Raw genomic sequence first — 23,509 nt, 5'->3', positions numbered from 1 at the left:
TATATTTTTTTCAATAGTTGTAAAAGTACAAATGCTTTTTTTTTCGCATCACGCTCTATGAACATATATACCACATCCAAACACATGCCTTTCCCATCGTGCTCTGTTCTCGTTCTAGACCAGTATGCAAAAGCAATCATGCCAACTTACAAACTCAAGAGCACTCCACATTATTATTATTATTATTATTATTATTATTATTAACAATAACAAGATTAAATTATTTGTGATTGATAGCTGCGTAAATTAACATATTCTAGGGTTTAGGGTTACATATTTTTGAATTATTCTCTGCACTCATATGGCATGTATTCTATCATTTATTTACAAAATGTTTCTTACCATATTGAGAAATTAATTCTAGGTCACCTACATACTATATTGAGCTAGCATAAGAGTGTTATATGAAGTAATTTAGAGCAAGACGATAGAGAAAGATCCCTCAACATCAAAACAAGATAATAGGCCAGTTAAAACACTTTACAACCCCCTCATGGTTAGTGGTTACAGTTGTAAGCTTCAGACAAAAGAGCTTATAGGAGTAGGAGCATAATGGCTAGATAGAAGGGCTTACAGGGCAGGACTTTACACCTATAAAATGGATCAGACATAGGAGTATATGGGCAAGTCATATGCTCATATAAGAGGTCGCAAAGAATCAAACAAAGCAGTTTATAATGCAGTGCTTATGGTCGTAAACTAGACTATAACACCCAAGCAAAAGATCTTACATGCGAAATTTAAGGCTATAAGTTACTCGTAAGGCGCACGATCTCTTGTCTATAGTTTTTTACGATCTCATTCTTATACCTGTAAAGGACTTGTAAGGGGTTAAATATAAAAAGATTTACCAAGGATATTTTGGGGAATATTTTTGGGGAAAAAAGATAAGAAATTTCAAGTTCTTCTCCAATAATCCAAGTGCCTTTAATTAAAGTTTCAACCATAAATAATTTAGGATATCAAAAGAGTTGTCGATGAGCCTTCTTGATGGTGTTTGTAGAAAATATGTGGTGGTTCAACATTAATCTGGAATTGAGAAGCTTGAGTGAGTTTTAGGTAGTGTTTGTTTGGAGAGATTTTGAGTTACATGTAACTTGAATTACTGGATTTTTAGAAATCCAATGTTTGATTCATAGGATTCTAAAATTCCTTGTAACTCAGATTACATCCAATAATTGGGCGTAAAATCAAATCCCTTGCTTTTAGACTCTTTCAAATACATAACTTATGAAGTATATGTGACCAATAAAGGAAAAACAAGTATTATCAAACATTCATGAATACTTTTGTTGAGTATAAAAATTATAAAATATAATAATAAATATAATAATTATTTGAATAACTTATTTAATAACTAATTTAATAATAAAATTAATAGTTAAATGATGAATATTATAATTAAAATCATTAAATAACATGGTATAAATGTATGAAAAATTCATAAATATTTTTTTGCTGGGTTAATAATTAAATTTAAAAATTATAAAATATAATAAAAAATCAATAAATATAATAATAATAATTTTAATAACTAATTTAATAATAAAATTAATAGTTAAATTAATTAATACAATCCTCACAAATCATTAAACTAACATTAAAAATATTTGGTATATAAAAAGATTTTTAATTCCAAATTTACAAAATTTTTTTAACAAAATACAAAAACTTATAATACATCAGCATTCTACAGTTACATCTAACTAAATACTAAATTTGACTATACTGTATTTTAAAATTTATGTATTTCTAATTTTATTGTAACTGATAATCCACTCCACTGTATTTTCAGTTATATTCAACCAAACGCCACCTTAATGCTTTTATTTGTTTTTGTTGCTTTATTTAGATTGTATAATTGTGCTCCATTACCTGAACTAATTACACCTCATTATATTTCCATAAAGTTTGAACTCAAGATATTTTAGTGGCCCACACTTTATTTTCACGGGGACTAAGAAGCACTAGACTATAAACCATTTGTTTTTTTTTTAACCGTTTACTCCCTCTGATTTTTTTTTTTTTTTAATTGATCCTTGCCAATTAAAGCAAATGAACTTTCTCATAAAAAATCATTAGGTAACATGAATCACAGACGCTACCAAGTACCAACCAAAACCATATAGTCCTCATCCCATTAACAAGGTCCCCATTTCCCTATATAAACCCTTACATCCATTTCACAAGAACCATATCAAGAGAGATCCAATCTCAAAAAAACTTTTTTTTTCTTGGCCAAAAGAAAAGAAAAAAAATGGAGAAGAAGGTGGCCATAGTTGGCGCAGGGATAAGTGGCTTGGTTGCAAGCAAGCAACTCCTTGATAAGGGCTTCAAGCCGGTTGTCTTTGAAGCCGGCTCACGCGTCGGCGGCGTCTGGGCTCAAACTCTCGGCTCAACTAAGCTCCAGTCTCCGAGGCGCACGTACCAGTTTTACGACTTCCCGTGGCCGGAGACGGTGACGGAGTGGTTCCCTTCGCACGTGCAAGTCATGCAGTACTTGGAATCCTACGCCCAGCACTTTGATCTCCTTCGTTATATTCGGTTCGGTGCTAAGGTGGTGGGCATGGAGTTCATCGGAGTTGATGAGGAGGAGATGGATTGCTGGGAGCTTTGGGCTGGCACCGGCGAGGCTTTCTCCGGTGGTGGCCGGAGGGGTAGGTGGAGACTTACTGTGCAACTTGACAAAGAACAGTGCATGGAGGTCCGTACTTTTTCCTTTTTCTTTTTCTTGCATTTTATTCTTTAAGTGGAAGTATAGAAATAATTTTTATTTTTTGAAGGGCGTATATGCAAATAATGATCCATATATAGGTGTATATAAACTGAGCACAGCACGTGTCACATGTCTACAAAATGACGTAACCCTTATATATATTGTAATTATTATACAATTTTTTAGACACCGTCTAAATGAAGGACTAAAACTTTAAGGGCATCCTATGAGTCTAAAGTTGTCCTTCAAGTATTATGGAAAAATATCATTTTGGAGGGAATGGGAGACAGGCTGTTAAATGGTGATATAACGGAACTCAAAATATTTGTAGATTGAAAATCTACGAAAATCCCATATCATATATATATATATATATATATATCATATAACATTTCAAAAACTTTAACAATTATAAGTGATTATATGTGGGAATATAGGAGTAATTTAAAATTTTAAAAGGGTTTACATGAAAGAAAAGATTTATCAATCTTGGCCAACATTATCTCGAGGCACTCTTCTTTTTTGAGTGTTTTTTAAAGGTTGTTTGCTTATGTGTAAGTAGTTGTAATGTAAGTGATTGTTTGGTTTGATGTAAAATCTCTACTTACATTAAAAAAATAATAATAATAATAATAATAATTTTTTACATAAAAAAATATATAATAAAAGGGGGAAAAAAATATGATGGTATGAAATGACGCAGGAATATGAATTTGACTTTGTGATATTATCTGTCGGACGGTTCAGCGATGTTCCAAACATTCCATCCTTTCCTGAGAACAAAGGACCTGAAGCATTTGATGGCCAAGTGATTCACTCCATGAATTACTCTAAATTAGACAAAGATGCTGCAATCCAATTGGTTAAGGGCAAGAGAGTCACTGTTGTTGGCTTCTTGAAATCAGCCATTGATATCACTTATGAGTGTGCCATTGCAAATGGTGAGATTTATATAAATTAAGTTTGTTTGCTATGTAACTTGTGGAATTATATTTAATTTTTTTGATATTTTTTTTATTTTTGTAGGTGTTGAGTATCCTTGTACGGTTATATGTAGGACTCCGAGGTGGATTGTTCCAGATTATTTCGCTTGGGGGATCCCTATCTTCTACTTTTATGCAAATCGGTTTTCTGAATTGTTGTTTCATAAGCCCGGTGAAGGGATTCTACTTAGCTTTTTGGCTACCTTTTTGTCACCTTTGGTATTATTCTCTCTCATTTTTTATCTTGTTTGAAACAGAATATTTAATTATATTGATAATTTTTTAGTTTAAATCCTCTTTTCAGCAATTTGAGCAATTTAAAATATGAATTTACTTTGCTCATGCTATTATTTTTTAGTTTAGTGATTAAAAAAATATATCTTATAAGCCATTGATGACATCAATCTAAAAGTAAAATCACAGTTATAAATATTGTTAGAGTTTGTGATTCGAATTATATTTGATATAATATAATTTTTCAAATTATGAATTTTTGGGAATTATAGTGTGGTAGTGGAGAGATCAAGCTGATAGGTCTATTGAATTTAGATCAAACTTAACTTGTAAGTTGTAATGGAACTATGACCAATTTAAAAGTATTTTAATTTGGAATTTTATTATGATGAAATATTTCTGGCAAACTAAGCCGTCACTAATGTACTAAATTTTCAACATAATTTAATCATCCTCTCTTTCTCCGTTTTTGGTTTTCCCCCAATTTTAAATTTAATTTTCATGTATTTTTTGTGTTAATTGTTTTATTTTCTTTTGATTTTTATCTTTTGTTATTTTTTTTATGTGTGTGTGTATATATATATATATGTATGTATGCATGTATGCAGAGATGGGCATTCTCAAAGTTCACTGAAAGCTACTACAAATGGGCAGTTCCCATGAAGAAGTATGGAATGGTACCAAAACACAGCTTTCTTTCAAGCAATTATATCTTGTTTGATTGCAATACTGCCTGAAAAGTTCTATGAAAAAGTGGAAGAAGGAAGCATTGTTATAAAGAAATCAAAGTGTTTTAGTTTTTGTAAGGAAGGTGTGATGGTTGATGGTGAATCTTCACCAATTGAGAGTGACCTTGTCATCCTTGCCACTGGTTTCAGAGGTGATGACAAGCTCAAATATCTCTTCACTTCTCCTTACTTTCAAAACATCATTGTTGGACCATCATCTTCTACCGTCCCTCTTTATAGGTCAGTAAATTTTCTTTTTTAACATTAGTTAGGGTTTATGCTTTAGAACTAATTAATTAGTGGTTAGGGATTGAGTTCATTTATTGTTAAAGTTAATGAAGTTTAGCTTTTACATCGGTCACAAGCTTTCGAGTATTAATATTAAGAGGCTCTTAATAAATTTTTCCACCTCACATATAATTTTTTTGTTGTCTGTTTCTTATAACTTGATTAGCCAATATTTTTGTTTATTTCCTACTGCATATAATTTTTGTTGTCAGCTTCCTATAACTTGATTTTGCCCATATAATTTATTTATTTTTAACCAGATATAATTTTTGTTGACAGCTTTTTATAAATTAGTAGGGCATATATTTTTGTCCATTTTGTATTTGATATAATTTTTGCCTCGGTTTCTTATATAACTTGATTAGCATATATTCTTTGTTCACTTTCTATTGGATATAATTTTTACCGTAATTTAGTTTCTTATAACTTGATTAGCATATATATATATATATATATATTTTTGCTCAAGCATGCATGCATACATATTGAGGTTTAATGGTGTGGATATTTTGTAGGGAATGCATAAACCCTAGAGTGCCACAAATGGCAATTCTAGGGTACTCAGAGAGTTTATCAAACCTTTTCACATCAGAGATGAGAGCCAAGTGGCTTGCTCACTTCCTTGATGGAAGTTTCACATTGCCAAGCATTAAAGCCATGGAGGATAATGTGAAGGAATGGGACAAGTTCATGAAAACATATTGTGGCGATCATTTTAGGAGATCAAGTATTACCATTGTCCACATTTGGTACAATGATCAGCTTTGCAAGGACATGGGATGCAATCCAAAAAGGAAGAAAGGCTTCTTTGCTGAATGGTTCCAACCTTATGGTCCTATGGATTATGTTCACCTTTTTTCTAAAGATAAAAATTAGTTGTTTTAAGTTTTTCATCATACTCATGTATATATCTATATCTATATTAAGAAAATAAAGTGAGTGTGCAAGGTTCATGAGCCTAAAAGATTATAGTTTATGTTTACGTTTACGTTCATGATTTTTATAAATAAAATTTATAAACTCTCTTATACTACTTTTTAAGTAGCATCATATAGATAAAGTAATGCATGCATTGATACAATAAGAAAAGTAGATTAATCGGTTTAGAGCAATGAATGAGACACTCCCTCTCGATCGGAGAAAGTCAAGTCGCAACCCCTTTATATATTCAATGAGATTTAAATTTTCAATCCAATTTAATTCTTTAATCTTTTTTATAAAAAAGATATTGTACTAATGGTTTTTCATTTAGCTATATTGATTTTACTGTAAAAAGTATTGATATGACAATTTATTGTTTAAATTCAAAATTCTTGTAGCGGTGATAACATGTCTCAAGTTTGGTTTACGACCCAAATCTCGTGTATGGTTGTGCGCACCTCTCTAAATATATATACACCAGCATATTCATATTTGTATTTTAAAAAAAAATTGTAGATACTCTTCAATAAGCCAAGGTTACATCAATGAAATCTTGATAAGATAAGTCACACGATATAGATAAGGATGTCTCTCAAAAAACGAATAAAAATAAAGTTACCTAAATGATATAGTCAAATTTAGCATTGATGAAACTTTATTAAGACAATAATTCAGAAAGCATGCTTTCTTTGTCCCTTGAGTATATTGTGGAGTATAGGTTTTTTCTCTCTACTCTCTGGCAAGGCTTTTGCCCCCAAAGCTCGCCGGAGGTGGCGTGTTAGTGCATGTGATACATGCTCATGATCTCTACGTTTAGAGGTAGTGTATGTAGATATGTATTTATATATGTATATGTATATATATTTATATGTGTATGTATGTTTGTCAACGAGTATTATGATAGAACAATAATGATATTGATATTATTTATGTTTGATAATAATTAATAAAAGCTTTGGGCGAATAATACTACAGTCTTACCCTTTTTAATCAAAGTCATTTTTCTTAAAGTGTATTACTTCTATGTGTCAGTGAAGGTGGAAAATCTTTAAAAATAATAAATTATGCGTTTTATATTCCTCAATTATTCTAGAGGATTCAAGAGATTAATTTAATCCAATCCTCATTTAGTCGATTATCCAAAACACTCATTATAAGAACAGTATGTAATTTTTTCAAAAACAATTTTTTAAATAAAATTTAATTATAAAAATATAAGGGATTTATTGTATATGGCTCATATACGTGAACGAGCAAATATTGGAGCGGAGCGGAACGAAGCGACGGAGCACAACGTTTTTAATAATTAATAATAATTCTAATTTAAAATAATATTTTTTATTTTAATAAAAAAAATTTTAAAAAATTGGGTTAAAAAAACAACAAATAAGATATTTAAATAATTATAAAAGAGATAAGAGATTAAAATGTAAAAAAAAATAAGGTAACATTAATAATTAATCTAACAACAAATAAGATATTTTAATATGTTGTGTTTTTAATAATTAATAATAATTTAAACATTTTTGTAAAATAACATTTTTTGTTTTTTTAAATTTTTTAAAGAAAGATCTCTTTAAACATACTTTTTAAATTATCAATGAGGTTGATTTCAAATTTGAGAAGCATTCTGAACATGAATTTTTTCCCTTAGTAAAACAAAAATGATTATAAAAACACAACATACATTTGAGATATTTTTAACAGAGCATTCATGTGGACGTTCGTCGGTTCACAGTTGAGTACGACAACAATTAAATTGCCATAGTGAATATTGATTAAAGTTTAGTAGGATTTATTAGTTTTAGTTTGTTAGTTCTTCAAGGTCTATTAGAAATATGATTTAATGGTTAAGATTTGTTTAGATACTATCCTAGAATTAATTTCAAATTACTGTACATCCCTTCTTTTATTGTACCACTATTTGTCAGCACATGCAGTGAACTGTTTATTGCATAATGTACAACCGTTGGATTGAAATCCAATTGCTCACATCAACATTCATATAATTTAAGTGTATATCCACGTAAATATCATATTTTCACTTAAGTAGTGTTTGTTTTAATGTCAATATAACTTCAAATACATCAAAATGTTGTCTGTTTGAAAAGAGTTTATTTTACTAATATCAACCAAATTGGTCATAAAACCAAATCCTTCATTTGAGAATCACTCACATCACGTGATTCACACGAGAAGGATTCAAGAGCTTCAGCCGATAATCTCATCCTTGAGATTACTGCACCTAATCCCCAAGCCTCTTACACCGGCATCAACTTCGTTCCCTACTATACCGGAGAAATGTTGCGCCGACACCGCTGCACCGGAGATGTGTTACACCGATAAAATCTTCACTTGTTCCGGATGATCCTGTCAAACACCATCCCGCTCGCCAACGCTGATCAGCAGGAGGCACGACGCAACATAACATCGGTTTGCAGAAATTAAACAAGTAGATGGGATCAATCAATTACATCCATGAGATTGTTGGTAGCTGTGGCACGTGGCTTCGGATTGTCTCCTGTGATGGTGGTTTGTGAGGTTGGTTAGGCTTGGTGAGGATGTTGGAGTAGGCGATGGAGATGAGATATGGTGATTTAAAAATATTTTCAAAAAATATTCTCAAATATTTGTAATAATAATTAAAAGATAATTATAAGATAGTTGAACTTATAATTTTAAAAAAATTTTGCTAACATGTTTAGTAATAAAGTTTACAATAAAATTTGTTTAAAAGTCTATTAATATTTAGGTTTAAAAACTTAATTTAGTTGTCATATATTTAAAAATATATTTAAAATATGTGATGGTAATTACGTTGGAAACCTCGCTCACCTTAGGTAATCACATGTCTCAAATACATTACAAATCCCTCAAACCAAACACAAAATTTTATAATAGTGTATTTTCAATTACATCCAACCAAATATCATATTTTATTTTATTTTATTTTAAACTCCAAGTATTTGTTGTTACATTGTAACTAAAAATCCGTTGTATTTACAATTACATTCAACCGTCAACTTATATATTTACATGATTGTGCTTAAGTAAGAATAAAAATAGAAGGCACACCAATTATATATATATATATATATATATATATAATTTCTTATTCAACTTAATTAGATAAGTATATTACAATAACATTTTATCACTATATGAGCTTACGAGTTTGCCTACCCCTCGATATATAATTGAGTTATACTAATTAAATAAAAAAATGTAAGAGAAAGTTTGTCCATATATATATGTGTGTCAGTGTGTGTCAGGAAAGCAATTGATGTTAATTTTAAAAGGGCCAGTCCAACCTTCTTTTTGGATTACGCCAATTGTTGCACACTGTCACCTCTCCACTGCCTTGTGAAGTCCAACTCCAACCCCCACTTTCCAACCCTTCCTTATAAATATTTTTTTGTACCATTCCAATAAAATAATATTTATTTTCCATCAAAGTGAGAGATAACTTTCGTACTCTTCCATTGCAATGAATTCAAACAAGTAAAGTCTCTATTTTTCTTCCCTCTTAATGCAATTTTTTTTTTCTCTATTTTTAGTTTATTTTGTCTTTGGCCCTTTATTATTAATATGGTTTGTTCAATAGTTGTAAAAGTATACATGCCTTTTTCACATCACCCTCTTTGGAAAATACCACATTCAAACATGTCTTTTCCATTGTGATTTATTCTTGTTCTAAACCAGTACGCAAACGCAATCATGCCAAACTTAAAAATTGATCAAGTGTCCACATTGTTATAAATAACAATAGCAAGGTTAAATTATTTGTGACTGACCTGAGACTTCCTTCAAATAAGTAGTATTAATAGTAGTGGTGGGAATACTATTTTTAATAATTTTTTTTCTTGCTGTTATATATTCTTCAAAAACTCCTAACTACAAATTTTTTTAATATTTTTTCATAATATAAACAAGTTATTTTCACACATAATTTAAAATTTTAATTATATTAAAAAATAATTGAACGTCTCAGTTTTTAAATTAGAGTTAATGACACTATCATGCATTACCGTGGCAATAATTATTTACATACTTCTAAAGTGAATAACTTCCCAATTTATTATCTTTATTTTATTTTATTATTATTATTTATTAAAATAAATTAGACTACTATAAAAGCCCACGTCCACAAATTTTAACAAAGAAAGTGAAAGTGGAACTTGTACATACATAAGTACTAAAATCATCACCGTACAATAATATACAATTACACTACTTACACTCCAATAAATATATCTTTACTAATAATTCAAACTTTCACCTCTCTTCTTAAAATTTTAATGAGGAACCACTTGGTGATTAGTTCTCCGTTTTATTTTTTTAATTAGCCCTTGCTGAAGTAAATGAACTTTTCATTAAAAAAGCACAAGATAACATGAATCACATACCCAACCAACCAAAACCACAAGGTCCTCATCCCAACAACAAGGCCCCATCTTCCCATATAAGCCCTTACGACCATCCCTTTCACAAGAACCATATCAAGAGAGATCCAATCTCAAAAACTTCTTTTTTTTTTTTGCTTGGCCAAACAAAAGAGAGAAACAATGGAGAAGAAGGTGGCCATAGTTGGCACAGGGATAAGTGGCTTAGTTGCAAGCAAGCATCTCCTTGATAAGGGCTTCAAGCCGGTCGTCTTTGAAGCCGGCTCACAAGTTGGCGGCGTCTGGACTCAAACTCTCGGCTCAACTAAGCTTCAGTCTCCGAAGCCATCGTATCAGTTTTCCGACTTCCCGTGGCCGGAGACGGTGACGGAGACGTTCCCTTCGCACGTGCAAGTCATGCAGTACTTGGAATCCTACGCCAAGCACTTTGATCTCCTTCGTTATATCCGGTTCGGTGCTAAGGTGGTGGGAATGGAGTTCATCGGAGTTGATGAGGAGGAGATGGCTTGCTGGGATCTTTGGGCTGGCACCGGCGAGGGCTTTCTCCGGCGGTGGCCGGAAAGGAAGGTGGAGACTTACTGTGCAGCTTGACAAAGAACAGTCCATGGAGGTCCGTACTTTTTCTTTCTTTCTTTTTCTGCATTTTAATTTTCCTTGCAAAGTATACAAAATATAAATTTTTAGTTTTTGAAGGGTTTATATGCAAATAACGTCTAATAGCTATATATGCATACCACTCGTCACTGAGCACGTCTTTAGATTTGAAATGTAAACACATGTCCACGAGATGACATCACCCACTTACATATAAAAATATAAACTAATTATTATATAATTTTTTTTTTTTGGAAATTGCTAGAAACATCCCCAAATTTGCAATATACACATATTCTCCCCCTAAATTTAAATATTCATAAAAATCTTTCTTTGAATACAATGAATTTTTAAACCTCCAAGCATCTAAGTGATTGATAGAGTTAATTTGGATTTCTTTGGACGAAATTGTCTATTACGTGGGAAGTTGTGGCAAGTGTGACAGGGTTTGACTATAATGCCCTTCGGTGCAATGAGTTTCTATTTAAAATATGAGGCTTCTGTTTAAAATATAAGCTTTCTATTTAAAATATGAGGTTCTGTTTAAAAAATAAGTTTTCTGTTTAACAAATGAATACATGCATTACTCTTCATGCTAACCTAAATTCTTTTGTTTGTAGTTATAATGTAATCATGCTAACCTAATTTTTTTTCCCACAAACTTATTAATTTTTAATGTAAATATCGTTATCTCCATATAATAAAGAACAACCATCTTTATGCTTGTTTGTTTTTGTTTAACTATCGATGTTCTGTTTAATATACTCCATTTACGTTTAAAAAAGCGCTTAAATATCATTGTTTCTATTTAAATATGTATGAGTGCCCAAGATTTATTGGTTTTTATACCCAAAATTAATTTGTCACGTAAATATTGGTTTTTCTGTTTAAATATCAATGTTTCTGTTTAAAAAATGAGTTTGTTGTTTAAAAAAAATGAGTTTCTGTTTAAAAATGAGATTTATGTTAGGTTTCTGTTTAAGAAATGAGTTTTCTATTTAAGAAATGAGGTTTCTGCTTAAAAAAATTGAGCTCTCTGTTTAAGAAATGAACTATCTGTTTAAGAAATGAATTCTCTGTTTAAGAAATGAGTTCTCTCTTTAAGAAATGAGTACATGTATTACTCTTCATGCTAACCTAAATTCTTTTGTTTGTAGTTATAAGTTTGTTTGTAGTTATAATGTAATCATGCTAACTTAAATTCTTTTCCACAAACTTATTAAATTTTTAATGTAAATATCGTTATCTCCATATAATAAATAACGACCGTCTTTATGCTTGGTTGTCTTTGTTTAACTATCGATATTTCTGTTTAATATATTGCGTTTACGTTTAAAAAAATGCTTAAATATCGTTGTTTCTATTTTAATATGTATGAGTGGCCAAGATTAATTGGTTTTTATACCCAGGATTAATTTGTCATGTAAATATTGGTTTTTCTGTTTAAATATCAATGTTTTTGTTTTAAAAAATGAGTTTGTTGTTTAAAAAGAAAATGAGAAATGAGCTCTCTGTTTAAAAAATGAACTCTCTGTTTAAGAAATGAGTTCTCTATTTAAGAAATGAGTACATGTATTACTCTTCGTGCTAACCTAAATTCTTTTGTTTATAGTTATAAGTTTGTTTGTAGTTATAATGTAATCATGCTAACTTAAATTCTTTTCCACAAACTTATTAAATTTTTAATGTAAATATCGTTATCTCCATATAATAAAGAACGACCGTTTTTATGCTTGATTGTCTTTGTTTAACTATCGATGTTTCTATTTAATATATTGCGTTTACGTTTAAAAAAGTGCTTAAATATCGTTGTTTCTATTTAAATATATGTACGAGTGGCCAAGATTAATTGGTTTTTATACCCATGATTAATTTGTCACGTAAATATTTGTTTTTCTGTGTAAATATCAATGTTTCTGTTTAAAAATGAGTTTTCTGTTTAACAAAATGAGGTTTCTGTTTAAAAAATGAGGTTTCTGTTTAAAGAAATAAATTCTCTGTTTAAAAAATGAGCTCTCTGTTTAAGAAATGAACTCTCTGTTTAAGAAATGAGCTCTGCATTTGAAAACGAGTACATGCAAAAAGGAATCGCAAAAAGAATGAAAAAAATGTATGTAAAAAGGTTTAAGAGCGATGATAGAATTTCATAATGCGAGGCAAAAGGAAGTGAAAACAATAAATGAAGGGTTATCCGAGATATTCAAAACTCACGAGGGGTTGTTTGGGAAGTTTTGAAAATTCTCGAGGGTAAAGCAGTAATTTTTTCTTTTTGAACCCCGTGTAATTTAGGTGGGAGGAAATAAAAAAATTTAAGATGTACTGTAAATTTAAGGATTTTTTCAATGACAAATATATATATAGAAAAAAAAAACATCATTGAGAACTTGGAGAGGGAGGGAGAGCGGCACGGGCCGTGGGAGAACGGAGAGATGAGAGGGGAGGGTAGAAGGGGTCGGGCCGACATTTGGTTAGTTATATTTTTTTTATTTATAGTTAAGTAATGGTTGACACCATAATTTTTAATTAGTTATAAAATATAGGAAGATTTGAAGTTAGTAAATTTTTTTTCAATGATAATATGATGAGTAGTATAATAATAATTTTGATTGTGAAGAATAAATAATTGGGTGATAATTTCGCTTTAAAATAAAAGAATTATTTGATATTTAATTTTTTTTACACTAAAAAATATGTTAATAATTTAATTTGATAATTAAACAAATTAAAATGTAACTTTTGTATCGATTTAAAATTATTTTGATTTGTTTGAAATATTTTTAAGTTATTATAATTTATTTTTATTTTTTTACTGTCTGGGATTAAAATTTTAAAAAATATATTTTGTAATTTTTTTATATTTCTTTATTTTTTTTGTAAAGAGAAGAAAAATTTGTAGGCCAATTGTAAAAGCTTAATCCCCCGTTAAAATATTCTTTAAAATAATAATAATAATTTTAAAATCCCATTGGATCAAACGGGCTTAACCTAGATTCGTCAGGTTAGGTTCTGTGGTGAGCCGGGTCAAGTCTGATTAATTATAGAAGTGAACCGAATCCAGTGGGCCAGTTTTGAGTTTGATTTTTGATGAACTGGAGTGAACCGAATCTCGTGGGTCAGTTTCGAATTTGATTTTCGGTGAACTAGACTCAATCAGCCTATGCCCTTTATAGGGGAAGGAATGTGGAGTTGTTGGATGATAATCCAATGGATTCTGGCAACATACGTTGGATATATGTGGAAGTCTCCAAATCACATGTCTATATAACTTCTGAAAAACCTGATAATTCTAAGTGTGCATATGTTTGAGGATATAGGAGTAATTTATAATTTTGAAAGGGTTTACATGAAAGTAAGGATTTATCCATCTGGCCAACATCATCTTCTGCCACTCTCTTTTTGGGTTTTCTTTTTCTAATAATTTACCCCCCCCTCTCTCTCTCTCTCTCTCTCACCGTCTCTCTCTCTATAAGTAAATATGTTTTTCTTATTTAAGGTTGATTAAATAAGTTTTTCCCCCCAAATATTCCGAAGAAGTTTTATTGAATTTAAATTAACTTTTGGGAGAAAAATACTGAGATTATATATATATAGGAATTCGTCAATTACTCTCGGAAAAAGTTAGGGATAGAAAGACACAGGCACAATCCGGTATAACAACATTAATCGAAACAGTAACTAAAGCATGAATATATATGCGACTGTTTATAGTATTATGCATATCATTTTACACTTTTTATAGCACTATTTATAACATTACTTCAAAACATTATATTAATGTACACTCTTGAGATTAAGATATAATTCGGTGAAATCGTTGAATTTTAATCTAACAGTTGAAACATAACATCTATAGAATTCTACATATATTTGTAAAAAACATGGCCTATATATATAATTATTTTATTATTTTAATTTTTTTTAAAACTCTATGTTATGTATTGCTTACTTGGAGATTTATAAAAAGTAATCTAGATCTCAAAATAATTGTAAAAAAGTTACCAATATATTGATTCATGATGTCAGTGCTTACATCAGCGACCATAGATAAATGTGGAAACTCCAAGCCATCAGCCAATGTTTTCCATGTCAAAGACTGCATTTTCCTCAATTAAAAAATAAAAAATAAAATTTAAGATGTGTAAGTTATGATAAACAATACATTGGTAAATCCCACAAGTCCATATATTGTTTAGAAACTATATTTTTAAGAATGATTTTATATATACATATATATTTTCAAAATTTTTGAAGTTTCTAGAAATTAATAAATTTTAAAATTTTGTTGATCTACATCTCTTTGGAAGTCATTAAGTTTAATGCAATGTATCGTATGTGCATATATATAAACATTTATTATTCTATTGATTTTTTAATAATTTTTTTAATTAATTTTTGTAAAGTGAAAATGATAACTTTTATAATTTTTTTTTAAATATCTTACCCCAAAATGCAAGGGTGTGTTTCTCTTTGCTGTTACTTTGTTCTTTTTTCCATTTCCAGTGGATGTTTCTTGTCATTTTGTTTGTAGTCTGTTTTTCTATTTTCTATATTTTCTATATTTGATATTTTTCTCACTTTTAATACATTTTACTGGTTTATTTATTTTCATAAAAAAAATTCACAAACAAATAGAATGCTAGGAGAAATTAAGAAACAAAAGACAGTTTTTTTTAAAAAAAATTTGAATAAGTCAAAAGAGGTAGTAGGAGAATGAAATACTAACGAGGTGTGGTAAATAGATTAATTTTTCAAATAAAAAAATATTATATAAAAAATGAAAAAATGATAGTGTGGAATGATGCAGGAATATGAATTTGATTTTGTGATACTGTGCATCGGAAAATTCAGCGGGGTTCCGAACATCCCATCATTCCCTGAGAAGAAAGGACCTGAAGCATTTGATGGACAAGTGATTCACTCTATGGATTACTCTAAATTAGACAAAGATGCTGCAATTCAACTGGTTAAGGACAAGAGAGTCACTATTGTTGGCTTTTTGAAATCAGCCATTGATATCACTTATGAGTGTGCCATTGCAAATGGTGATCAGATTTATATAAATTAAGTTTGTTTGCTGTGTCACTTGTGGAATTATATATTTAATTTTGTGATATTGTTTTTATTTTGTAGGTGTTGAGTATCCTTGCACGGTCATATGTAGAACTCCGCGTTGGATTATCCCAGATTTTTTTGCATGGGGGATCCCTATCTTCTACTTTTATGCAACTCGGTTTTCTGAGTTGTTGTTTCATAAGCCGGGAGAAGGGAATCTACTTAGCCTTTTGGCTACTCTTTTGTCGCCTTTGGTATTATTAATTCTCTCTCATCTTCTAGTCTTGTTTGACATATAATTTTTAATTATATTAACAAATTTTTGGTTTAAACCATCTTTCTACCAATTTGAGTAATTGGAAGTATGCATTTAGGTTGCTCATGCTATATATTAGTTGTTAGCCTAGTGATTAAAAACATAAGCCACTTATGACTTCAAAAGTAGTGTTATAAATATTGTTAGAGTTTTTTTTTAAAAAATAAATGTAGATAAACCACAACTTTATTGCAAATAACATAAGAGAATATCGTTAAAGTTTGTGACTTGATTCTGTTTGGATTAATGTAATTTTCTAAATCATGAAAAATCATGAAATTTTAGGGAATCTGTAGCGGCACCAGAGGGATTATGCTTATTGGTTTGTTCAAAGAATTTAAATTGACTGTACTTAATTAAAGAGAAGCTAAGTCAAGCCACACCTTGAATTAAATTCGAATTAATCTAAATTGTAATTGAACTAGGGCATATTTAAAAATACTTTGGTGTTTTATTATGACGAAGTAATTTTGGCAAACGAAGCCATCGTCATTGTAAATTTAATCATAGTTGCAGCATCTTTGTAAATTTTTGGGTTTTTCCCAATTATAAATTTTTTCATGTAAATTTTTGTGTTATTGTTTTAATTTTCTTTTGCTTTTTATCTTTCACAATTTCTTTTATGTATATACGTACATGTATGCATGCAGAGATGGGCATTCTCAAAGTTCACTGAAAGCTATTACAAATGGGCAGTTCCCATGCAGAAGCATGGAATGGTACCAAAACACAGCTTTTTTCAAGCAATTACATCTTGTGTGCTTGCAATACTGCCTGAAAAGTTCTATGAAAAAGTGGAAGAAGGTAGCATTGTTATAAAGAAATCAAAGTGTTTTAGTTTTTGTAAGGAAGGTGTGATGGTTGATGGAGAGTCTTCACCAATTGAGAGTGACCTTGTCATCCTTGCCACTGGTTTCAGAGGTGATAACAAGCTCAAATATCTCTTCACTTCTCCCTACTTTCAAAACATCATTCTTGGACCATCATCCGCTACTGTCCCTCTTTATAGGTCAGTAAATTTTCTTTATTTATATTTATATTTATATTTTTATTTTTATTTTTATTTTTATGAGGAGCATCAAATTATGCATTATGGGACTAATTAATTAGTGGTTAGGGTTTGAGGTCATTTAGTGTTTAGGTTAATGATCTAGGACTTGGTGTTCAGTAGCTTTCAAGTTTTGATATTAGCGCGTCTCTACGATAATTTTTCAACCTCATATAGTCTAGTTGACTTGCTGAACCCATATTTTTGTTCATTTTTTTATCTAATATAATTTTTGTCATCAATTTTTTTATAGCTTGATTTGCCCATATATTTTGTTGATTTTCTACCCTAATATAATTATATATTGTTCATTGTCTACCGGATAAAGTTTTTATGGTCTGTTGCTTTTATTACTTGATTAGCGTGCAGATATGTTTTGCTCAAGCATGCATGCATGCATGCATATTGAGGTTTAATAATGTGAATATTTTGTAGGGAATGCATAAGCCCTAGAGTGCCACAAATGGCAATTCTAGGGTATTCAGAGAGTTTATCAAACCTCTTCACATCAGAGATGAGAGCCAAGTGGCTTGCTCACTTCCTTGATGGAGGCTTCACATTGCCAAGCATTAAAGCCATGGAGGATAATGTGAAGGAATGGGACAAGTTCATGAAAACATATTGTGGTGATCATTTTAGGAGATCAATTAGCACCGTCCACATTTGGTACAGTGATCAACTTTGCAAGGACATGGGATGCAATCCAAGAAGGAAGAAAGGCTTCTTTGCTGAATGGTTCCAACCTTATGGTCCTATGGATTATGTTCATCTCTTTTCTAATACTAAAAATTAGTTACTTTATCATCATACTTATATATATATAATGAAAATAAAAGTGAGTGCGCAAGGTTCATGCGCCCAAAAGATTATAGTTTATGTTTACATTCATGATTTTTATAAATAAAACGTATAAACTATTCTCTTATTATATTTTTAAAATAACATATAGATAAAGTACTGCATGCGTTAGAGAAAAATTGAGAACACAGATAGGATAATTGCATGTCTTCCATAGATGGTGATAAACAAAAGGAAGGATTAATCGGTTTAATATCAACAATTAATGTGTCACTCCCTCTCCGAGAAAGTCAAGTTGCAACTCTCTTAATATATTCAATGTAATTTAAGCATTCAATTTCATTTCTCTTTAATTTCTTTGATAAAGAGGTGGGCTTTTAGTCCAGCAGTATTGACTTCATTACAAAAAGTTAGTATAGAAATTTTATTATTTAAGTACAAAATCTATGTCACAGTACTAATGGTAACATGTTCTCAGTTATGCCAGTTTCTAATTCAACCCCTGTGTTGGTCAAATTTGCGTGCATGAATAGATGAATAATTTCTGGTTGTGCTTGTGCGCCCTTTAACTTTTTATCCACTTGTCGTATTTATATAAAAAAATAGCAGAACACACGAAATAGATAAGGATTTCTCTAAAAAAAATAAAAGTAAAAATAAAGTTACACAACATGATTTAGTCAAATTTAACATTGATGAAACTTTATTAAGACAATAATTCACAAAGCATGTGTCCTTTGAATATATTGTAGAGCGTGCTTTTTTTCTCTTCTCCGTAAGGCTTTTGTCTCCGGAGTTCACGGAGTTCGCCGAGTTGGCTTGTTAATTATTAGTGTATACATGCTCATGATTTCGATGTTAAGTGTGTGTGTATATATGTGTGTATTTATGTATAACTATGTGGATATGTATAAGTATTATGATAGAACAATAATGATATTGATATTATTTATGTATGACAATAATTAATAAATGCTTAGGATTAACAATATTACACTATTATCCTTTTTAATCAAACTCATTTTCCTTAGAGTGCATAAAGGGGAAATCTTCAAATATATGCATAAATAAATAACAATTTTTATATTCCTCCATTATTCTAGAGAATTAAAGATTTAATTTAATCAAATCCTCATTTATTCGCTTATTCAAAAAGTTTAAAAAGTTTCAGGGACTTAAAAATACTTTTCCCTATTAAAAAAACTAGTTAAGATGGCGATTTTTATTCTTTTACAATTTTTAAAACAAAATTTGACTGCAAAAATAAAAAATATTGTTGTTATATTATAAATTTATATTAAAAACAGATTTTTATTCTCAATAATTAATGTTATATTAATTTGTATCGTTTCAATATTTAAATAAAAAAGAAAATTGTATGATTGATATAAATTTATGTTTGTCCAATTTAAATAATCATTATTGAGAACATTAACATTTATAAATAAATCTGTATGAATGCTTCTTCAAATTAAGTATAATTTATCACATGCATTTGTACCAGCTTATCTTATAATAAATGTATTATTGAATCTTCACTTAAAAAATCTCTACATAATGTATTGTTAATTTTCACATTAATAAATGCTTGAACGTTGATGAGAGCTTTGCATTTCAGTTTGATAATTAAAATTAAACATGGTTCATCATTGCCACAATGGCCGAATGATTAAAGCATTTAATTCCCATTGGGAAAGTTGAGGATTCGACTCTATCTTAATGCAAGGTTAAGGCATAACTAGAGCACGTGCATGATGACTTGCTTATATTATAAAAAAAGAAAATTAAACATAATTCATCATATTTGTATTTAGGTTGCAAACATGGTTGAGGTACATAACCTGAAACAACAAACTTTCTATTATTAAACTTTTAACCATATGTTGAGAGGGTGATAAAGGTTATTAAACTTTTGTATTCATGCTAGAATGAAGACATATTGATCAAAAGAAATAAGTTTGAGGCGCTTTGAGTTAATTTTGGAAGAAGAATAGAATTTTTTGATAGACTTACAAGTGAGCTTACGAGAGCTATTACGGGTGTTTATTGTAGTAGTGCACTGTTCATATATTGTAGCAAATCATTGTTTATGGGCACTGTTTTGGGCATGTCATGGGCATAAGCCTCAACTCGAGAATCTTACGGGCACTATTATCGCTCGTAGCCTCTGTGCCATTAAAAGCTACTGTAGCAACATATTGTTCATGTTACCTTAGAAAATCACTATTTATAAAATACAGCCGTAAGCCCCAACCTGAGAACCTCACAGGCATTAATTGTTATGGTCGTAACCCTCGGGCCGTAAGGACCTCTTACGACCGTAAGAAACCCCCATTCTTGAGTTTTAAAAACCATAAATTAGGGCTTTTGGGGGAATTTTCTTCTCTACTCTTTGGCCCACCTTTAAACAGTGATTTGGGGGGTTTTCCATTGATTATCCTACCGGAGAAGTAAGAAAATAAGAGGGAGAGATTAGGAGAAGGTTCAAAGCTTCAAGGAAGCCGTCTCGTGGAGAGATCTCAGTGGTGATTTTTGGGGAATCTTCAAAGAACTTCATCCATCCAAGGCGATTGAGAGCTTTGAGGGAGTTTTGTTATTCTCTTTATGTATTATAATTCATTTGGATTGGATTGTTGTTCTCCAATGATGGACAACTAATTTTCATGGTGTTTGGGCATAGTTAAACTTTAGGGTTTTATCTTTTTTACATTGGTTGTTGGATCTTCATGATTTAATTGTTTTCCTTCTTGCAATCCATTCTATTTGAATCTAATCTCGTGTTTGAATGCTTGATTGTTAATAAGGCGAATGCCCTAACCATCATACTTAGTGTGCTTTGTGACGAGTAGAAATGTGCACCTAACATAGACATGTTGTGATTAGATGGAATTGTGAATAAGTCTAGGTATATGCTACTTTGGAGACTCCGTCTCCCTCAATTCTCCTGACTGAGTTAATGATTATCTCATTGCTCTTTGTAATCATGTGGAGTAGATTTCAGGAGAAATCACATCTTTATTTTGTATTCGGATTAGAGTAATCTCTTCACAGGAGATTATTTACTCAAGAGATCATCATTAGCTCATGGTGAGGTTTCATAGAGTGTTAATGCGATTGTGTGGTCAGATCGCTTTTGCACCAATTCATTTACTTTTCACCCTCGAAAGGAAGGTTTAGTATAATTCTTGAAACCTCTCGGTTCAAATAAGATTACAGACATAGGCAATTTTTGTTCTGTACTTCATAATCCGAAGGAGATGCTATGCCCAGACATCATTTTTTCCCCTAATTTCTCTCCTATTTTTTATAGTATTTCTTACTTTTGTTTTATTTGATTCACACACTTAACATTTTGTTAATTAGGCTATTTTTTGAAATTAAGGCTATTACTAGTATTTACTTTTTTCCCCCTGTGGACAGACACTCTGTTTTATATATACTACTATTATATAATCAACGCGTATACTTGCACATGTCCCTATTAGTAACTTAAATAAAAATTAATATAATGCCTCGAATCTATTAGTGATGAGTGAAAGCCGGATAGAATAAAATAGATATAAAGTAGGTAAAAGATATACCAATGACACCCAGAAAACATTACTAGAGATGGATCATTCGTCATAAGTGGTATGTATTAGTAAATGTCTTTGCTAGTTCTAAAATTAACTATCATTATTTTACCTGAATTAATGGTGAGTAAAAATAACAGTCGAAACTTCATTTGATTGTAAAGAGGAAGTCATCCATTATTTTTTTCACATTTTTATAGTTGTAAATATTTAAGAAATAAACATGTGATCAAATTTAATTATAATCAACATATATTGGAATGAACTACAATTAAAAATGGAGTTATTTTGTAAAACTAAATATTTCAAAATATAGCCCTGATCAAAATAAGTATTCCTCCCCAAATCTACAGATGTTACATATTTAATTAGAAATGTAGATATAATAAAAATGTGCCATTACATTCAAATGAAAGTGACCTTCCTTTATTAATTTCTCGTCTATCAAGTTTACCATTTAATTTGTGTGCCAGCTAATAATTTCTTTTTTTCTCTCTAATTGACTTCAAATGTAACATTAACAAGGCCAATCATTTTTTTATTTTATGTGAATAATAAATATGTATATATGTTTTGTTTTGTTTTGTTGTATAACCCCTAATATGAATCCTATCAAATTTATACTTGATATATTTAAAAAAAATATTATATACCTTATACTGATTATTGTTGTATGCAAAAATCAAGCTATAAGTTTTTTTATAATTTTAATCAATTAATTTGAGGCCAATCATATGAAGACCCACTTCATACAAATATTATTACAAGGTTTATCTTATCATGAGTAATTCTTAATTTGAGATTAGTAATATATATATATAAATTTACATTATTCCATCAAATTTTGACTTATGAAATGCTGAGAGGCTGGTTAGACTAGGTTTTACTGTAAATCATGAGTCAGATAAACAAGAACTTGTTCCTTTATGCTGGTTTAGTTGGCATATATATCAGTACCATAAAACAAATTTAATTAGCTTGATTGATTGTTTAATTATTATACATATGTACATATATATATATATATATATATCTGTGTGTTACTATGTATGCATATCAGCATATGTGTATTCATGCATGCTCTGTGTGTGTGTGTGTGTTGCATGCCTGCATGCCTGCATGCTGCGTCTTGCACGGATGCATGCGTGCAATGTGTGTGTGTGTGTGTGTGTGTGTGTGTGTGTGTGTGTTTCATGTCTGCATTCTTTCTTAGTGAATACAGAGCATGTGCTCGTACTGTTGCATGATGCATGCAGTGTGCGTGTGTTTTTTTATATGATATAATTTTATTCAGATTAATTAATCTACATATATGCTATGTTAATATATATTAACATAATGTCACAACTATTCCTTCATTCAAAATAATAATAATAGTAGTAGTAAATTAATGATAATAATAATAATAATAATAATAATAATAACTATTATTATTATAATAATAAATATGAGACATTTGAGTGGCGGAATGCCATCTGATTAAGTCCTTAGCTAAATGCAGTTCAATGGCACGACCACATTTCTATTCAAAAATAATTAGTTGAGTGAGTCCTATAATCCCCAAAAAAACTATGTTATTTAGGTTGAATAGTTGGTCCAAAATTCAGGTCGAATGCTAACTCCATAGCTTAGATTGCTAATCCCGGAGCCAAGATTAGTATTCAGCCTGAATTTTTGGGCCAACGTGAGATTATTTAGGAAGAGAAAGAATGGAAATGATACAATGATGACAATATTTAATTGAGAATATTTAAAATTAGAAAAGAAAAGATAAAATATGTATATATATAATACGGTAAAAATATTCTTAATTATATCTTTAATATAAATAATTAGCCCATATATATATATATACA

The 23,509-nt window shown here is 30.2% G+C and overlaps 1 protein-coding gene and 1 pseudogene across 1 annotated transcript; both read left to right on the top strand.

Moving 5' to 3' along the window:
• Positions 1-2,246: 2,246 nt before the first annotated feature.
• On the top strand, positions 2,247-5,832 carry LOC120272694 (annotated as a pseudogene).
• Positions 5,833-10,345: 4,513 nt separating this feature from the next.
• LOC120271870 (probable flavin-containing monooxygenase 1) lies at positions 10,346-18,158 on the top strand. Its single transcript, XM_039278544.1, is given in 6 exon segments — positions 10,346-10,819; positions 10,821-10,883; positions 15,672-15,909; positions 15,998-16,173; positions 16,886-17,244; positions 17,719-18,158. Coding segments are annotated over 6 exon segments (1,578 nt in total). The 5' UTR covers positions 10,346-10,435; the 3' UTR covers positions 18,077-18,158.
• Positions 18,159-23,509: the final 5,351 nt, after the last annotated feature.

Source organism: Dioscorea cayenensis, chromosome 11 (assembly GCF_009730915.1).
Source record: "Dioscorea cayenensis subsp. rotundata cultivar TDr96_F1 chromosome 11, TDr96_F1_v2_PseudoChromosome.rev07_lg8_w22 25.fasta, whole genome shotgun sequence".
NCBI lineage: Eukaryota > Viridiplantae > Streptophyta > Magnoliopsida > Dioscoreales > Dioscoreaceae > Dioscorea > Dioscorea cayenensis.
The sequence above is the reverse complement of the archived record's forward strand: the minus strand, read 5'-3'. Positions and strand labels throughout refer to the sequence as shown.